The following is a 16,180-nucleotide window of genomic DNA, read 5'->3' as shown; positions in this document are numbered from 1 at the left end:
TGAGTGCTGCATCCAAGGACAGACGATTTTACGTGCTACACACTTCAGCACTCGGCGGTCCCGTTATGTAAACTTGTGTGGCCTACCACTTCGCGGCTGAGCTGTTGTTGCTCCTAGATGTTTCCACTTCACAATAACAGCACTTATAGTTGACCAGGGCAGCTCTAGCAGGGCAGAAATGTGATGAACTGACTTGTTGGAAAGGTGACATCCTATGACGGTGCCACGTTGAAAGTCACTGAGCTCTTCAGTAAGGCCATTCTACTGCTAACGTTTGTCTATGGAGATTGCATGGCTGTGTGCTCAATGTTATACACCTGTCAGCAACGGGTGTGGCTGAAATTGCCAAATCTACTAATTTGAAGGGTTGTCCACGTGCATTTGTATACATAGTGTATAAGAAAGATTTCTTTTTTTCCATGTATTTAACCCTTTATTTTTGGCACTAAACAGTCTAAGCCGGGGGAGATAACATTTTATGAAAAACGTTATTTGGCCTTCCTGCTATTAGCCCATACAAACCCATTAAATAACAGATTCACTGTAACAACAGATAGCCCCCCCAAAAATATCTAAAGGAAGTTTGTTCTGAAGTGTCTATCCTATATCTGAGAGAGATAAGAAAGATCGGGAAACATTTGTTATTTAACCCCTTACTTTTGACTAAACAGTCTCCATATACAGTATACTTCCATTATTTTTTCCAACACCTACAGACGAGTCTTGTAAGGCCTGTGGGGTCCTAGAGCAAAACAACCGACACGTACGTGTCATATTAGTTTGTAGCACAAACTGTTCGGATGCTACAGACAGACGTTGGCAGATCGGCTATACCGACTTCAGACGAGTCCCAATACACTTGTTGGGGTCGTAGAGCAAAACAGAGAGTCTCATCTTTCCATAGAGGGGTCATAATAGTTTGTAGGCCAAACCGTTCGGACACTACAGACAATTTTGTGAGAAGAATGATTTTCGCGATGTCTCATGGTCTGACAAACACCGCTCTAGCTCTGATGCGGAAGTGTTACATAGGCGTATGTACACTACACTTGTCTGTCCAATGCATGTAAATAGCTTGCCCGCTCCATAGCAAGCTGCTTTATCCGCACTGATTGGTGAAGTCATTGAATGTAAAAAAATTAAATTTCAGAGGCTAAAAAAGGAACAATATAAACTAACTTTTTTGGGGGTTCCAACTGGTTCAGAACTTTATTTTGCTGGTCGGGAATAGTGGAACGGAACCCAAAAAAAATGGTTATGTTCAAAACGAAACGATTGGAAAATAACTTCGATTCCAACACCTGATTCAAACCATGAAGTTGAATTTGACATTAAATATAGTATCTCGTTAAAGGGTGGGGAAGACGTTAGATGTTAGTTCAGAGTGGGTAGGGTTTTCTTCACTTTTGCCTGCATAGACTACTGCTGTGTAAACCTAGAGCTTGGCGATATGGATAAAAATCCATATCATGATAAATTGACAATTATTACGATAACTAAAACGATACGTTTATAACATTAATGTGCACTGGTTAGCCTACTTTTGTATATTATCGTACCCTAAGAACTACTTTGAATGTTGTAAATATCAATTATTGTACAGGTAGCAATAGCCCATATAAGCAGACTTATTTCATTTCAAACGTCACATTTCTGTAGTATAGGCTACTTATCGTGATTATTGATATCAGTAAAATGTCCTCGATAAATAGTCGGTCTTGATCATTTTCGGTTTATCGTCCCGGCGCCATGTAAATTTATGTCACGTATGGGTATTGCAAACAATACAGTGTACACCTTTGACTTCTGGTATGAGGATAACTTTCCGGACCCAAACGCCACCCAGATAATTTTCCAGATCCAAAACACCACAAGAACTAGCCCAAAATACCTTTTCGTCCACTTTAGGAAATCACCCAATAACTCCCCCAAAAGTTTAGCAACTGAATTCCACGGCTTAAGTTCCCTTGTGGAAAAAAAGGCCTACATTTCATTTGCACAATTCTATTTCTATTAATTAAATTATATTTTATGTTCTACAGCAGGTGTACAGAACGTACCTAAGCTGTGGCCATTCTTTGTGTAGAAGCACGTGTTGTTGATGAGGTTGACACAGCAGCCAATCACGTCACCCGTGGTGAACGTGGGGCCGTAGGGCTGCCCCGTGCCGGAGGAGCAGAAGGAGTGGCCATCGTCTCCGTGGTAACCATACGAGTGTTTGTCCCAACCTGAGAAAAACATACATTGTCAACACTCTGAAAGATGATGCCTTGACTTACAATATAAGTACAGTACTTTATCAAACCCCAAAGGGGAAATTTGTTTTCAGTAGCCAATACATACAACACCAATAAACACACAAATACACAACAATGGACATACAGACACTAAAATAAGCATTTTAAGCAAAATGTCTACGGAAACGTTCCATCTTAAACCTGGGTGAAATATAGGCCTATCTATCTGCCATGGCACTGGTTAGAAGCACACATTTATTTTAGTATGGGCTTTTAAAAAAAGGGGCAATCTCCAGTTTCTGCATATTATTTTTTTTACTTATAAATTAATATAACCATTGATTCTTGAATATCACTTAGAACTGCTTCATCAGCTTAGTTTAACTGTCGTGCCCCACCAGAGCCCAAAATATAAGCTTGTTTTACTCCAATGTCTGTAAATGTAAACAAACACTATATAGCCTCAAAACATGGTTAAAATTATAATTTTGATATCATGGATGGTCAGTCCTTGCATCCCTAGCTCCGTTTGAATTTGAGAGTAATTACATTTCTTCAACCCCATCGCTCAGCCTTTTACAAAGCAGGGGCAAGGAAAAACCTATGTTAGTGTTTCAAATGTTGAATGAACCGTTTAAAGTTCTGACCTAACAATAATTCTGTGTATTGGTGTATTATGTAAACAAATTGTTTATACTATTTTAGGTCACTGCTATAATGTCACATTTATTTAGGAATTTCTCTCATTTGAATCTTGTGTGTATTAGATTTCCTAAGAATTAGCCACATTCCAACAGTTGATCCTGTTCTGTGGGTAACAAAGCTAACATGCCTGAAATAGCTCTAAAAACAGTTTTATTAGCAATTAGCATGATTTAGCAACTAGCCATTACTTAGCAAAGATATGGCAGTAATAGTTTGCAAGCTGTGGGGATAAAGGGGGATTGTGGGGATCTATTTTCTCATAATTGGATCCGTATGTGATGAATAGCTTAGAAGGAATGCATTAATGATAAGCATAGAAGGTTTGTACTATACTGATATAAATTGTTTCACATAACAAGCTGTGATTCATGCAAGGAACGTTAGGGGGTAGGACAGATAAGACTTGTATTTCTTACAGATACGAACACTGCCTCTTTGTTGTCTGTGAACCGTTGTCTGTGAACCGTCCTTGAACATAGGTACTCACAGTACAGTGGAATGGTGTTTTTTGGGTGCTGACTCTACAGGTTGTTATGATAAAAACTTATGCCTGGCAACAGTGTGCAACAAGTGGAGCGCCAAGGGACTGGGACCAGCCGGTGCGCCAACGGATTGGCTGAGTAAGTCTAAACCACGCTCAGTCTCTACTCTGATTGGCCAGCAGGGAGCAGGAACTATCTCTGTCAGAGTATTTTAAGGAGAACTCATAACAATGGATTAGTTCTCTGAGTGCCCTGCGTGGTATTTCAGTGGACCAGTATATACGAACATCATATTTACCATTGAAGTGTTAGCATTAATTAAAATACTAGTCTATTTAGAAGACGTGTATTGACCTCTTTTGTTCCTAATACCAGATTTGAATTGACGCAACTTAACAAAGCCCTGCCATATCTGACGAGAGTCAGAGCCAGTGTAGTAGGATTAAATCTTAGTCCTGTATTGACGCTTTGCCTGTTTGATGGTTAGTCTGAGGGCATAGCGGGATTTCTTATAAACGTCCGGATTAGTGTCCCGCTCCTTGAAAGCGCTCGGAGCGGATGTTGCCTGTAATCCATGGCTTCTGGTTGGGATATGTATGTACGGTAACTGTAGGTACGACGTCGTCTATGCACTTTTTGATGAAGCCGGTGACTGAGGTGGTATACTTCTCAATGTCATTGGATGAATTCCGGGACATATTCCAGTCTGTGCTAGCAAAACAGTCCTGTAGCGTAGCATCCGCGTCATCTGACCACTTCCGTATTGAGCGAGTCACTGGTACTTCCTGCTTTAGTTTTTGCTTGTAAAGCGGAATCAGGAGGATAGAATTATGGTCAGATTTGCCAAATGGAGGGCGAGAGAGAGCTTTGTATGCGTCTCTCTGTGTGTGGAGTAAAGGTGGTCTTGAGTTTTTTTCCCCTCGTTGCACATGTGACATGCTGGTAGAAATTAAAGTCCCCGGACACTAGGAATGCCACTTCTGGATGAGCATTTTCTTGTTTGCTTATGGCCTTATAAAGCTCGTTGAGTAATCCATCCACCTGACAGGTGTGGTATATCAAGAAGCTGATTAAAAAGCATGATCATTACACAGGTGAAACTTGTGTAATGTGCAGTTTTGTCACACAACACAATGCCATTGTCTCAAGTTTTGAGGGAGCGTGCAATTGGCATGCTGACTGTAGGAATGTCCACCAGAGCTGTTGCCAGAGAATTGAATGTTCATTTTTCATTTTAGAGAATTAGGCACTATGTCCAATTGGCCTCACATGTGTATGGCATCATGTGGACGAGCGGTTTGCTGATGTCAATGATCACAATTGCATTTTATCGATGGCAATTTGAATGCAAAAAAATACCATGATGAGATCCTGAGGCCCATTGTGAGGCCCATTTGTTTTACGGTATCTGTAACCAACAGATGCATATCTGTATTCCCAGTCATGTGAAATCCATAGATTAGGGCCTAATTTATTTATTTCATTTGACTGATTTCCTCATATGAACTGTAACTCAGTAAAATCTTTTAAATTGTTGCATGTTGCGTTTATATTTTTGTTCAGTATATTTTACATTTTTTTTTATATGTATAGACAAACAAAATAAGGATAGGAATTCAAACTATACAGCAGCTTCTCATCTAAATCATGTTGCACACTTGATTAACGCTATGATTCACAAATGTGTGGATACTTTCAAAAGCGTTTAATTTTCACTTTGGCTACCAGAGCAAAAATGCTGACTACTGGTATGAAGGTAATTAAGGTCATTCTTGAAGGGACATGGTGTGGGAGAGCCATTGTCTTTACAATGCAACATTCAGAGGGGTGTATGTGGTGTAGATGTCTCCCAAACTACCTCCGGATGGAATCTAGATCTGTCTCTTTTAGTGTTGCACGGCATACCAAAATGTCAATACTAGAACATCGGTACTATAATTTGTTTATCTTTCGGTACTTCTGTCAAATGTGTCTCACAGATCAAGTCTGTCTATCAGCGTTGTCTTGACTATGTGCCTAGGGTCGTTGTCCTGTTGGAAGGTGAACCTTTAACCCAGTCTGAGGTCCTGAGAGCTCTGGAGCAGGTTTTCATTAAGGATCTCTGTGCACTTTGCTCCGTAGGGATGGTGCCAGGGTTCCTCCAGACGTAACGCTTGGCATTCAGGCCAAAGAGTTCAATCTTGGTTTCATCAGAACAGAGAATCTTGTTTCTCATGGTCTGAGAGTCCTTTAGGTGACTTTTGGCAAACTCCAGAGATGGTTGTCCTTCTGGAAGGTTCTCCCATCTCCACAGAGGAACTCTGGAGCCCTGTCAGAGTGACCATCGGGTTCTTGGACACCTCCGTGACCAAGGCCCTTCTCTCCTGACTGCTCAGTTTGGCCGGGCGGCCAGCTCTAGGAAGAGTCTTGGTGGTTCCAAACTTCTTCCATTTAAGAATTATTGGGGACCTTCAATGCTGCAGAAAGATTTTGGTACCCTTCCCAAGATCTGTGTCTCGACACAATCCTGTCTCGGAGCTCTACAGACAATTCCTTCGACCTCATGGCTTGGTTTACATTTACATTTTAGTCATTTAGCAGACGCTCTTATCCAGAGCGACTTACAGTTAGTGAGTACATACATATTTGTATTTATTTTTCATACTGGCCCCCCGCGGGAATCGAACCCACAACCCTGGCGTTGCAAACACCATGCTCTACCAACATCCCTGCCGGCCATTCCCTCCCCTACCCTGGACGACGCTGGGCCAATTGTGCGCCGCCCCATGGGTCTCCCGGTCACGGCCGGCTACGACAGAGCCTGGATTCGAACCAGGATCTCTAGTGGCACAGCTTTGAATGCCTTAGACCACTGCGCCACTCGGGTTTCTGCTCTGACATGCACTGTCAACTGTGAGACCTTATATAGACAGGTGTGTGCCTTTCCAAATCATGTCCAATCAATTGAATTTACCACAGGTGGACTCCAATCAAGTTGTAGAAACATCAAGGATGATCAATGGAAACTGGATGCACCTAAGCTCAAAGTGAAGGGTCTGAATACGTATGTAAATAAGGTATTTCCGTTTATAAATTTTTAATTGTGCAAAAGATTCTAGATACCTGTTTTCATTTTGTCATTATGGGGTATTGTGTGTAGATTGATGTTTTATTTTTATTTTTTTAATCCATTTTAGAATGAGGCTGTAACGTAACAAAATATGGAAAAAGTCAAGAGGTCTGAATACTTAACGAATGCCCTGTATATACACATACATATTTATATTTATATATATATATATACACACACACACACAGTGGGGAGAACAAGTATTTGATACACTGCCGATTTTGCAGGTTTTCCTACTTACAAAGCATGTAGAGGTCTGTAATTTGTATCATAGGTACACTTCAACTGTGAGAGACGGAATCTAAAACAAAAATCTAGAAAATCACATTATATGATTTTTAAGAAATTAATTTGCATTTTATTGCATGACATAAGTATTTGATCACCTACCAACCAGTAAGAATTCCAGCTCTCACAGACCTGTTAGTTTTTCTTTAAGAAGCCCTCCTGTTCTCCACTCATTACCTGTATTAACTGCACCTGTTTGAACTCGTTACCTGTATAAAAGACACCTGTCCACACACTCAAACAGACTCCAACCTCTCCACAATGGCCAAGACCAGAGAGCTGTGTAAGGACATCAGGGATAAAGTTGTAGACCTGCACAAGGCTGGGATGGGCTACAGGACAATAGGCAAGCAGCTTGGTGAGAAGGCAACAACTGGTGGCGCAATTATTAGAAAATGGAAGAAGTTCAAGATGACGGTCAATCACCCTCGGTCTGGGACTCCATGCAAGATCTCACCTCGTGGGGCATCAATGATCATGAGGAAGGTGAGGGATCAGCCCAGAACTACACGGCAGGACCTGGTCAATGACCTGAAGAGAGCTGGGACCACAGTCTCAAAGAAAACCATTAGTAACACACTACGCCGTCATGGATTAAAGCCAGCGCATGTCCAGGCCCGTCTGAAGTTTGCCAATGACCATCTGGATGATCCAGAGGAGGAATGGGAGAAGGTCATGTGGTCGGATGAGACAAATATAGACCTTTTTGGTCTAAACTCCACTCGCCGTGTTTGGAGGAAGAAGAAGGATGAGTACAAACCCAAGAACACCATCCCAACCGTGAAGCATGGAGGTGGAAACATCATTCTTTGGGGATGCTTTTCTGCAAAGGGGACAGGACGACTGCACCGTATTGAGGGGAGGATGGATGGGGCCATGTATCGCGAGATCTTGGCCAACAACCTCCTTCCCTCAGTAAGAGCATTGAAGATGGGTCGTGGCTTGGTCTTCCAGCATGACAACGACCCGAAACACACAGCCAGGGCAACTAAGGAGTGGCTCCGTAAGAAGCATCTCAAGGTCCTGGAGTGGCCTAGCCAGTCTCCAGACCTGAACCCAATAGAAAATCTTTGGAGGGAGCTGAAAGTCCGTATTGCCCAGCGACAGCCCAGAAACCTGAAGGATCTGGAGAAGGTCTGTATGGAGGAGTGGGCCAAAATCCCTGCTGCAGTGTGTGCAAACCTGGTCAAGACATACAGGAAATGTATGATCTCTGTAATTGCAAACAAAGGTTTCTGTACCAAATATTAAGTTCTGCTTTTCTGATGTATCAAATACTTATATCATGCAATAAAATTCAAATGAATTACTTAAAAATCATACAATGTGATTTCCGTCTCTCACAGTTGAAGTGTACCTATGATAAAAATTACAGACCTCTACATGCTTTGTAAGTAGGAAAACCTGCATAATCGGCAGAGTATCAAATACTTGTTCTCCCCACTGTATATACACTGCTCAAAAAAATAAAGGGAACACTTAAACAACACAATGTAACTCCAAGTCAATCACACTTCTGTGAAATCAATCTGTCCACTTAGGAAGCAACACTGATTGACAATAAATTTCACATGCTGTTGTGCAAATGGAATAGACAACAGGTGGAAATTATAGGCAATTAGCAAGACACCCCCAATAAAGAAGTGGTTCTGCAGGTGGTGACCACAGACCACTTCTCAGTTCCTATGCTTCCTGGCTGATGTTTTGGTCACTTTTGAATGCTGGCGGTGCTTTCACTCTAGTGGTAGCATGAGACGGAGTCTACAACCCACACAAGTGGCTCAGGTAGTGCAGCTCATCCAGGATGGCACATCAATGCGAGCTGTGGCAAGAAGGTTTGCTGTGTCTGTCAGCGTAGTGTCCAGAGCATGGAGGCGCTACCAGGAGACAGGCCAGTACATCAGGAGACGTGGAGGAGGCCGTAGAAGGGCAACAACCCAGCAGCAGGACCGCTACCTCCGCCTTTGTGCAAGGAGGAGCAGGAGGAGTAGTGACTGCCAGAGCCCTGCAAAATGACCTCCAGCAGGCCACAAATGTGCATGTGTCTGCTCAAACGGTCAGAAACAGACTCCATGAGGGTGGTGTGAGGGCCCGACGTCCACAGGTGGGGGTTGTGCTTACAGCCCAACACCGTGCAGGACATTTGGCATTTGCCAGAGAACACCAAGATTGGCAAATTCACCACTGGCGCCCTGTGCTCTTCACAGATGAAAGCAGGTTCACACTGAGCACATGTGACAGACGTGACAGAGTCTGGAGACGCCGTGGAGAACGTTCTGCAACATCCTCCAGCATGACCGGTTTGGCGGTGGGTCAGTCATGGTGTGGGGTGGCATTTCTTTGGGGGGCCGCACAGCCCTCCATGTGCTCGCCAGAGGTAGCCTGACTGCCATTAGGTACCGAGATGAGATCCTCAGACCCCTTGTGAGACCATATGCTGGTGCGGTTGGCCCTGGGTTCCTCCTAATGCAAGACAATGCTAGACCTCATGTGGCTGGAGTGTGTCAGCAGTTCCTGCAAGAGGAAGGCATTGATGCTATGGACTGTCCCGCCCGTTCCCCAGACCTGAATCCAATTGAGCACATCTGGGACTTCATGTCTCGCTCCATCCACCAACGCCACGTTGCACCACAGACTGTCCAGGAGTTGGCGGATGCTTTAGTCCAGGTCTGGGAGGAGATCCCTCAGGAGACCATCCGCCACCTCATCAGGAGCATGCCCAGGCGTTGTAGGGAGGTCATACAGGCACGTGGAGGCCACACACACACACACACACTACTGAGCCTCATTTTGACTTGTTTTAAGGACATTACATCAAAGTTGGATCAGCCTGTAGTGTGGTTTTCCACTTTAATTTTGAGGGTGACTCCAAATCCAGACCTCCATTGGTTGATAAATTTGATTTCCATTGATAATTATTGTGTGATTTTGTTGTCAGCACATTCAACTATGTAAAGAAAAAAGTATTTAATAAGATTATTTCATTCATTCAGATCTAGGATGTGTTGTTTAAGTGTTCCCTTTATTTTTTTGAGCAGTGTATGTTTGGATCTCTAAGACCTTGTAATGTTTGTATAATTCACAACTAAAGTTGCCAAATAACTCTAAATCTAGCATATACAGTGAGGGAAAAAATGTATTTGATTCCCTGCGGATTTTGTACGTTTGCCCACTGACAAAGACATGATCAGTCTATAATTTTAATGGTAGGTTTATTTGAACAGTGAGAGACAGAATATCAACAAAACAATCCAGAAAAACGCATGTCAAAAATGTTACGAATTGATTTGCATTTAAATGAGGGAAATAAGTATTTGACCCCCTCTCAATCAGAAAGATTTCTGGCTCCCAGGTGTCTTTTATACAGGTAACGAGCTGAGATTAGGAGCACACTCTTAAAGGGAGTGCTCCTAATCTCAGTTTGTTACCTGTATAAAAGACACCTGTCCACAGAAGCAATCAATCAGATTCCAAACTCTCCACAATGGCCAAGACCAAAAAGATCTCCAAGGATGTCAGGGACAAGATTGTAGACCTACACAAGGCTGGAATGGGCTACAAGACCATCGCCAAGCAGCTTGGTGAGAAGGTGACAACAGTTGGTGCGATTATTCTCAAATGGAAGAAACACAAAAGAACTGTCAATCTCCCTCGGCCTGGGGCTCCATGCAAGATCTCACCTCGTGGACTTGCAATGATCATGAGAATGGTGAGGAATCAGCCCAGAACTACACGGGAGGATCTTGTCAATGATCTCAAGGCAGCTGGGACCATAGTCACCAAGAAAACAGTTAGTAACACACTACGCCGTGAAGGACTGAAATCATGCAGTGCCCGCAATGTCCCCCTGCTCAAGAAAGCACATATACAGGCCCGTCTGAAGTTTGCCAATGAACATCTGAATGATTCAGAGGAGAACTGGGTGAAAGTGTTGTGGTCAGATGAGACTAAAATTGAGCTCTTTGGCATCAACTCAACTCGCCGTGTTTGGAGGAGGAGGAATGCTGCCTATGACCCCAAGAACACCATCCCCACCGTCAAACATGGAGGTGGAAACATTATGCTTTGGGGGTGTTTTTCTGCTAAGGGGACAGGACAACTTCACCGCATCAAAGGGACGATGGACAGGGCCATCTACCGTCAAATCTTGGGTGAGAACCTCCTTCCCTCAGCCAGGGCATTGAAAATGGGTCATGGATGGGTATTCCAGCATGACAATGACCCAAAACACACGGCCAAGGCAACAAAGGAGTGGCTCAAGAAGAATGCATGACAATAACCTGCTGACAAAATGTCATGACGTCACAGCCCTAGGCACACCCACATATTATAAACTCACACACAGGCATATGTGTTTCAGAAAATACATCTGCATAGAGAATAGACAATCCACAGACACACAAGCTTGTTCATCACCAGCACGTCTTTCAGACAATACACACACACAAATTCACACAATGCGCCATCACAGACACTGTAGACAGTGACAATTCACAAACCAAATGGTCTTCCCGACACTCGCGAAGACAGAGGCAGAGTCAACAATGACACACGCAAGCGCATAGCTTTCAACAGTGTCTTCTTACCAGGGAGTCTGTTCATGTTGACACCTTGAGCCGAGAGGCCGATACCCATGTACCTGATAAACAGACAAAGAAAGAGAGCATAGTCAAAATTGCGATGGCTCATGAGCCATTGATGTGTGTGTATGTGTGCGTGTGTTCATGTTAACGGTTTCATAAATATCTTGGTTCTTCTGGCTGCAGATATCTAAATCATCTCAAGGGAATTTCATGAATCATCCCAACGTGACAGACATCCTCATGCAAAGGTCAATTCCTAACTGTCCAGAGATATGATCAGCACAACAATGGAAATCAGGGGTGTATTCATTTGTGCACACCATAGCAAAATGTTTTCGGTTGCAAATGAAATCAAGTTTTTCTTATTGGACAAATTCAGGTTAGGAAAATATGTATAGGCCTATTAGTTTGAGGGGGGTAAATCCTTAATGCCTGAATAAGTCAGGAAGAACTCATCTCTGAACCATGAACCATTACAGGGAACTGATGAGATGGTTTGAAGTCAATTGAGGTCAACTGGATTCTATGATTAGTGAAGTCAACAGGCTTTGGGTGGGTAGTGCCCAATTGGAGGGGTGTGTGTGGTGCCCAATTCTATGAGTCCACCTTACCCATCTCGGCCTTTACTGATGATTTTCACCTCAAAGTAGTAGACCCCGCAGGCGGCTGGGATGGGATGAGTGGCTCGTACGGACGCTGCATCTTTAGGAGTCTTTCCATGACCTGTGGGTGGAGGGAAGAGGAAGGGAATGAGTGAAACAAGACAGCCCTTAATCCAATTCAACCCCTTGCTCTTACCCAGTAGGCACTGCTGTAGATCTAAAATGATTGGAGAGGCGTAAGTAGTAATATGTCTAAAATTATACCTGGCCATTAAGAGGGCAACGTGAAGCAACAATTACAATAACTACCATATTGTCAGACCATTTCAGATCTACTAGTGCGCCTAGGGGGATGGGGTGTATAATTGGAATTCAGCATTAACAGTCATTGCCTATTTCAGTTTCATGTGGCAGAGACAGAGACACTGAAACATACAAATGGCAGGTGAACAGAAACAAGCCTATCCCCGGCACCATGATTTCCCACCCAAGGGTGAACCATGACCTGTACATAACAAGGCACTTTTTTTTTTTTCCGGCAGGGAAATGTCATTTTTATGTTGCATTTTGAAAAAGAAAATGTTGCATTATATGAGTTTAAAATTCACATTTAGGGGAATTTTATAATGGAACTACATGGCTACTTGCTGCGTCACTTCCATGGCGTATGCTGTACCAGCTAAATTGCAGTGGTCTGAAGGGATAGGTCCATTCTATTTTTATGATTGAAATGACACCCACTCTGTATTCAAGAGTATGACATCTCAACCAATGGTGGGCACAACACATACACCACACCTCAGATTATGTAAACTAGGGTCTAAACTACAACATATGCAAAAAATTAAATAAAATCTGAGTTTATTAAAAATGTTTTATTTTCTGAAATTATTACAATTAGGGTTGCACGATATTGGAAATAACTGACATTGCGATATTTTGTTTTTCTGCTATATATATATATATTGCGATATGAAAAAATACAGGATGTATGTATGATCCTCTGGGAAAAATGCAGTTTGCAAACAGCGACTTTTCAGGTGGAACTCATTAATAAAGTGTACGGTCAGACTTATGTAGGGCTCCGTTGTCCGGCTGGACCACAAGTCCGTTGTTGCTGTATAATATTCCACTTGTGACAGCTCTGTTTCAACTTGTGCCTTGCATTTCTCGTACAACTCTGGGATGGCAACTTGAGAAAAATAGTTGCGTGATGGCATTACATACCGCTTGTCAAGCGACCGGATCATGTTTTTAAAACCCTCTTTGGTAACCGTGTTAATTGGTACCATGTCTTTGGTGACGTGAAATGTTATTGAATCTGTGATTTCTCTCTGCCGTTTGGAACCTTTCTCGTATGGTGTAATACTGGCAAAGGCATCCGAAATAGATTTTTGCTTTGGAGGGCATTGAGATGTTTTGCACTCGTCATACGAAGATTTGTGGTGCCGCCTTAAATGATCGAACAAATTGGTCGTGTTGCGGCAACAATTGCAAGGCACTCTCGACAAAGTAACTGTTTTTGGTCAACATCATCCTCTGTAGCCGAAATATTTCCATATAATTGACGATGCATTTCTTTTTGCAACCAAATTCTCAATTTCGGTCTTTTTTGCCTGTTCCTCGCTCATCATTTCGTCACGCGCAAGCAGAGCCTGCATGTCAACCACATGCAGTAACGAACTCCGTGTTTAAAATAATAATTATAATAACAATAATAAACTGTGTATCCAACAACCCATAAATCGGAGTAAATTACGTTATATCAGACAGATATAATGCTAGTTTAACATTTTAAAAATATATATATTGTAGACTGATATGTTTACCTTACTAAATCGCACGTTCTGCGATGTGACTATTGCGGGGCTGCATACATCGAAATGTCGATGCTGAAACGATATCGTGCAGCCCTCATTACAACGTTTGACAACCGTGTTCGTAAGCTTTTAAATTATATCAAACTCAACTGTTTAAAAAGTTAAATTACTACACACCTTTATAGGGTTAGTGTTCCCAAAAGGCCATATCACCATCTTACAGCGCTTGTTTACGGAAGACATAGGCCGGCACCTGTGCCAATTAGCTATCTAGTGTGTGCCGAACACCTGTGTAAGCTATCTGGGGAGGAAGTGTAGTTCATCAACTGGAGGCACACACAGTGTATGGATCTGTGCAAAACTGCTATTTTTTTATTTATTTTAAAGCTTCTTTCTCGCTGACATGAAAGTTAAGGGGCATGATTATTGATGTTTCTAAACATTAAAAACACAGTCACAATTGTAGTTTACACAGAGCCAAATGTGGGCGGATTGCACATCCTAAATAAAATGGCCAATGCTGAAGAGGCATATCTAGGTCTAAGTCTATGTCTACAGTGTAAGGGCTTCTTTGTGTCACTTTTTGTTTGTGTTTTGTCAGCTTGACATCAAAACTAGCGTGCTGATATAGCTATGTGCAAATTTAGCTAACTAGTAGCTTAATTAGTCAATCCTGGGCCCTTTGATAAAAAAGATCGCTAACAGTGAGCCCTGCCAATAAAACTAGCCTAACCAGGGGTGTAATCATTAGCCAAACAGTTAGTTCCGTTTTGTAACTAAAATGAGAGTTTCTATTGGACAAATTCAGGTGGGTCCCTCAGTTTCGTTCCGTTTGCTTCCTTTTAAGAAACGTTTTACAACAGAATCGACGTAATGAATAAGCCCCAGCTGTTGTGACATGTTTATTTCCGGAACTTGTGGATTCTACAGCAAAAAAAAAAAAAAAAAAGAAACCAGCTAGTTAGATTGCTAACATTAGTTTAACAAGGGTGTAAAAAAAATCGAATTATCAACTTTTGTAGTTTTGACATACCAGCCAGCTAACGTTAGTTGTGCTAGTTAGCTAGCTAAACGGGGTATATCTTGTTTTGGCTGGGGATTTAACGTAACGTTAGCCAGCTGGTTTGCAATATGTCTTGTTGTTGAACATTAGTTAGCAAATTTAGCTAGCCAACATTGCTTTGTTTTTAGCCAGCTACTGTAGTCAAGCCGTTTTGAGAGGTAGACAACTTCTAAGATTAACTGCTAACGTTAGCTAGCCACTAACACAGACAGTAAATTAGCTACAGTAATCTATGTTTAGAAATTATGTGACTAGTTAGCTAGATAAGCATCATCAGCTTGCACTTTGCTAGCATTCAAGCTTCATTTGATCCACGTGTCATATAGCTAGCTAGTTACCTTTATAGTGCACTCGAAGGTTGTTCTGAGAGAGGCCAATGTAACTGAATTTGTCCTTCGGACTCCAGGAATGAGGAAGCGGGTTTTCAAGTTCGTTTACGGCTGGATAGAGCCGCTTCAGTCGGTGGTTGAGCTCATTTTCCTGCTCGTTCAGAGCCGAGTCTCCGTGAACAACAACCGACATAAGAAATCCACAGCCCGATGACTTTCCAGACATGGCTATCAAACCGTTGTTAGAATGATTCAAACAACTATTATAAGCGAAATGGTCCCACAATAAACTGTCAAGTATTTTAAAATCTCGCTAGTTTAACTAGCTAACGTTAGCTGGCTAATGCTAGCCACAAGCTAGCTAGCCAACTAAACAAGCGTATTGTTAAAATGGTTCTGTAGCTGATCTTAGACGAACACATAGCTATAACGAACAAAACCTACCAAGCTAAAGCATTTTGGGGGAAAAGTGTAACATTTACGAAAAAATATTTATCTCGAGGATATTATTAGATCTAATCGACAAAGTACGGCTTCTTGTCGGTGCTAATGCACATATCTGATTGGTTTAGAGGAGGTCCAGTCACACTTCCTGAAGACTGGGGTGTACTCATTACTCCAGTCGAAAACGAGCGTTTCTAATGGACCGTTTCGGGTAGGTCCGTCTGTTTGCGGAACCTGTCCAAAATAAACGCTAGTTGTCGTTTCAGCTGTTTGGAGTAATTATTACACCCCTGGAAAATAGCTACATGCACAGACACATAACAAACGTATGAATGCATCCCTCAAAGTTCTATCCTCACATTTTTCACAAACAGTTGATCATGTTTAGCCTACTTGGTCTGCAGAACCCCAAACTCTATATGAAGTAATTTTCTCTTGGAAAATTGTAATTTTTTCACCAAATAGGCTAATGCCAGAAATGACAGTAGGGGAAAGTGGGGGTAATTCTAGGTCTTGTC

The 16,180-nt window shown here is 42.3% G+C and overlaps 1 protein-coding gene across 2 annotated transcripts in view; it reads right to left on the bottom strand.

Annotated features, from left to right (window-relative positions):
• The window catches only part of LOC121587472 (ran-binding protein 9), a 32,429-nt gene extending 16,646 nt beyond the window's left edge, over nt 1-15,783 (bottom strand). Inside the window, exons 1-4 of one of the 2 annotated variants that reach the window (XM_041904427.2) lie at nt 15,228-15,783; nt 12,016-12,127; nt 11,408-11,460; nt 2,061-2,228 (exon numbers count right to left, since the gene is read on the bottom strand). In XM_041904427.2, coding sequence (XP_041760361.1) covers nt 2,061-2,228; nt 11,408-11,460; nt 12,016-12,127; nt 15,228-15,444 — 550 coding nt within the window. In that variant the 5' untranslated portion in view covers nt 15,445-15,783. The remainder of the gene's footprint in view (nt 1-2,060; nt 2,229-11,407; nt 11,461-12,015; nt 12,128-15,227) is intronic. The other variant, XM_041904428.2, reaches the window with a different exon arrangement.
• Nucleotides 15,784-16,180: the final 397 nt, after the last annotated feature.

The sequence above is a fragment of the Coregonus clupeaformis genome, chromosome 18, assembly GCF_020615455.1.
Source record: "Coregonus clupeaformis isolate EN_2021a chromosome 18, ASM2061545v1, whole genome shotgun sequence".
NCBI lineage: Eukaryota > Metazoa > Chordata > Actinopteri > Salmoniformes > Salmonidae > Coregonus > Coregonus clupeaformis.
The sequence above is the reverse complement of the archived record's forward strand: the minus strand, read 5'-3'. Positions and strand labels throughout refer to the sequence as shown.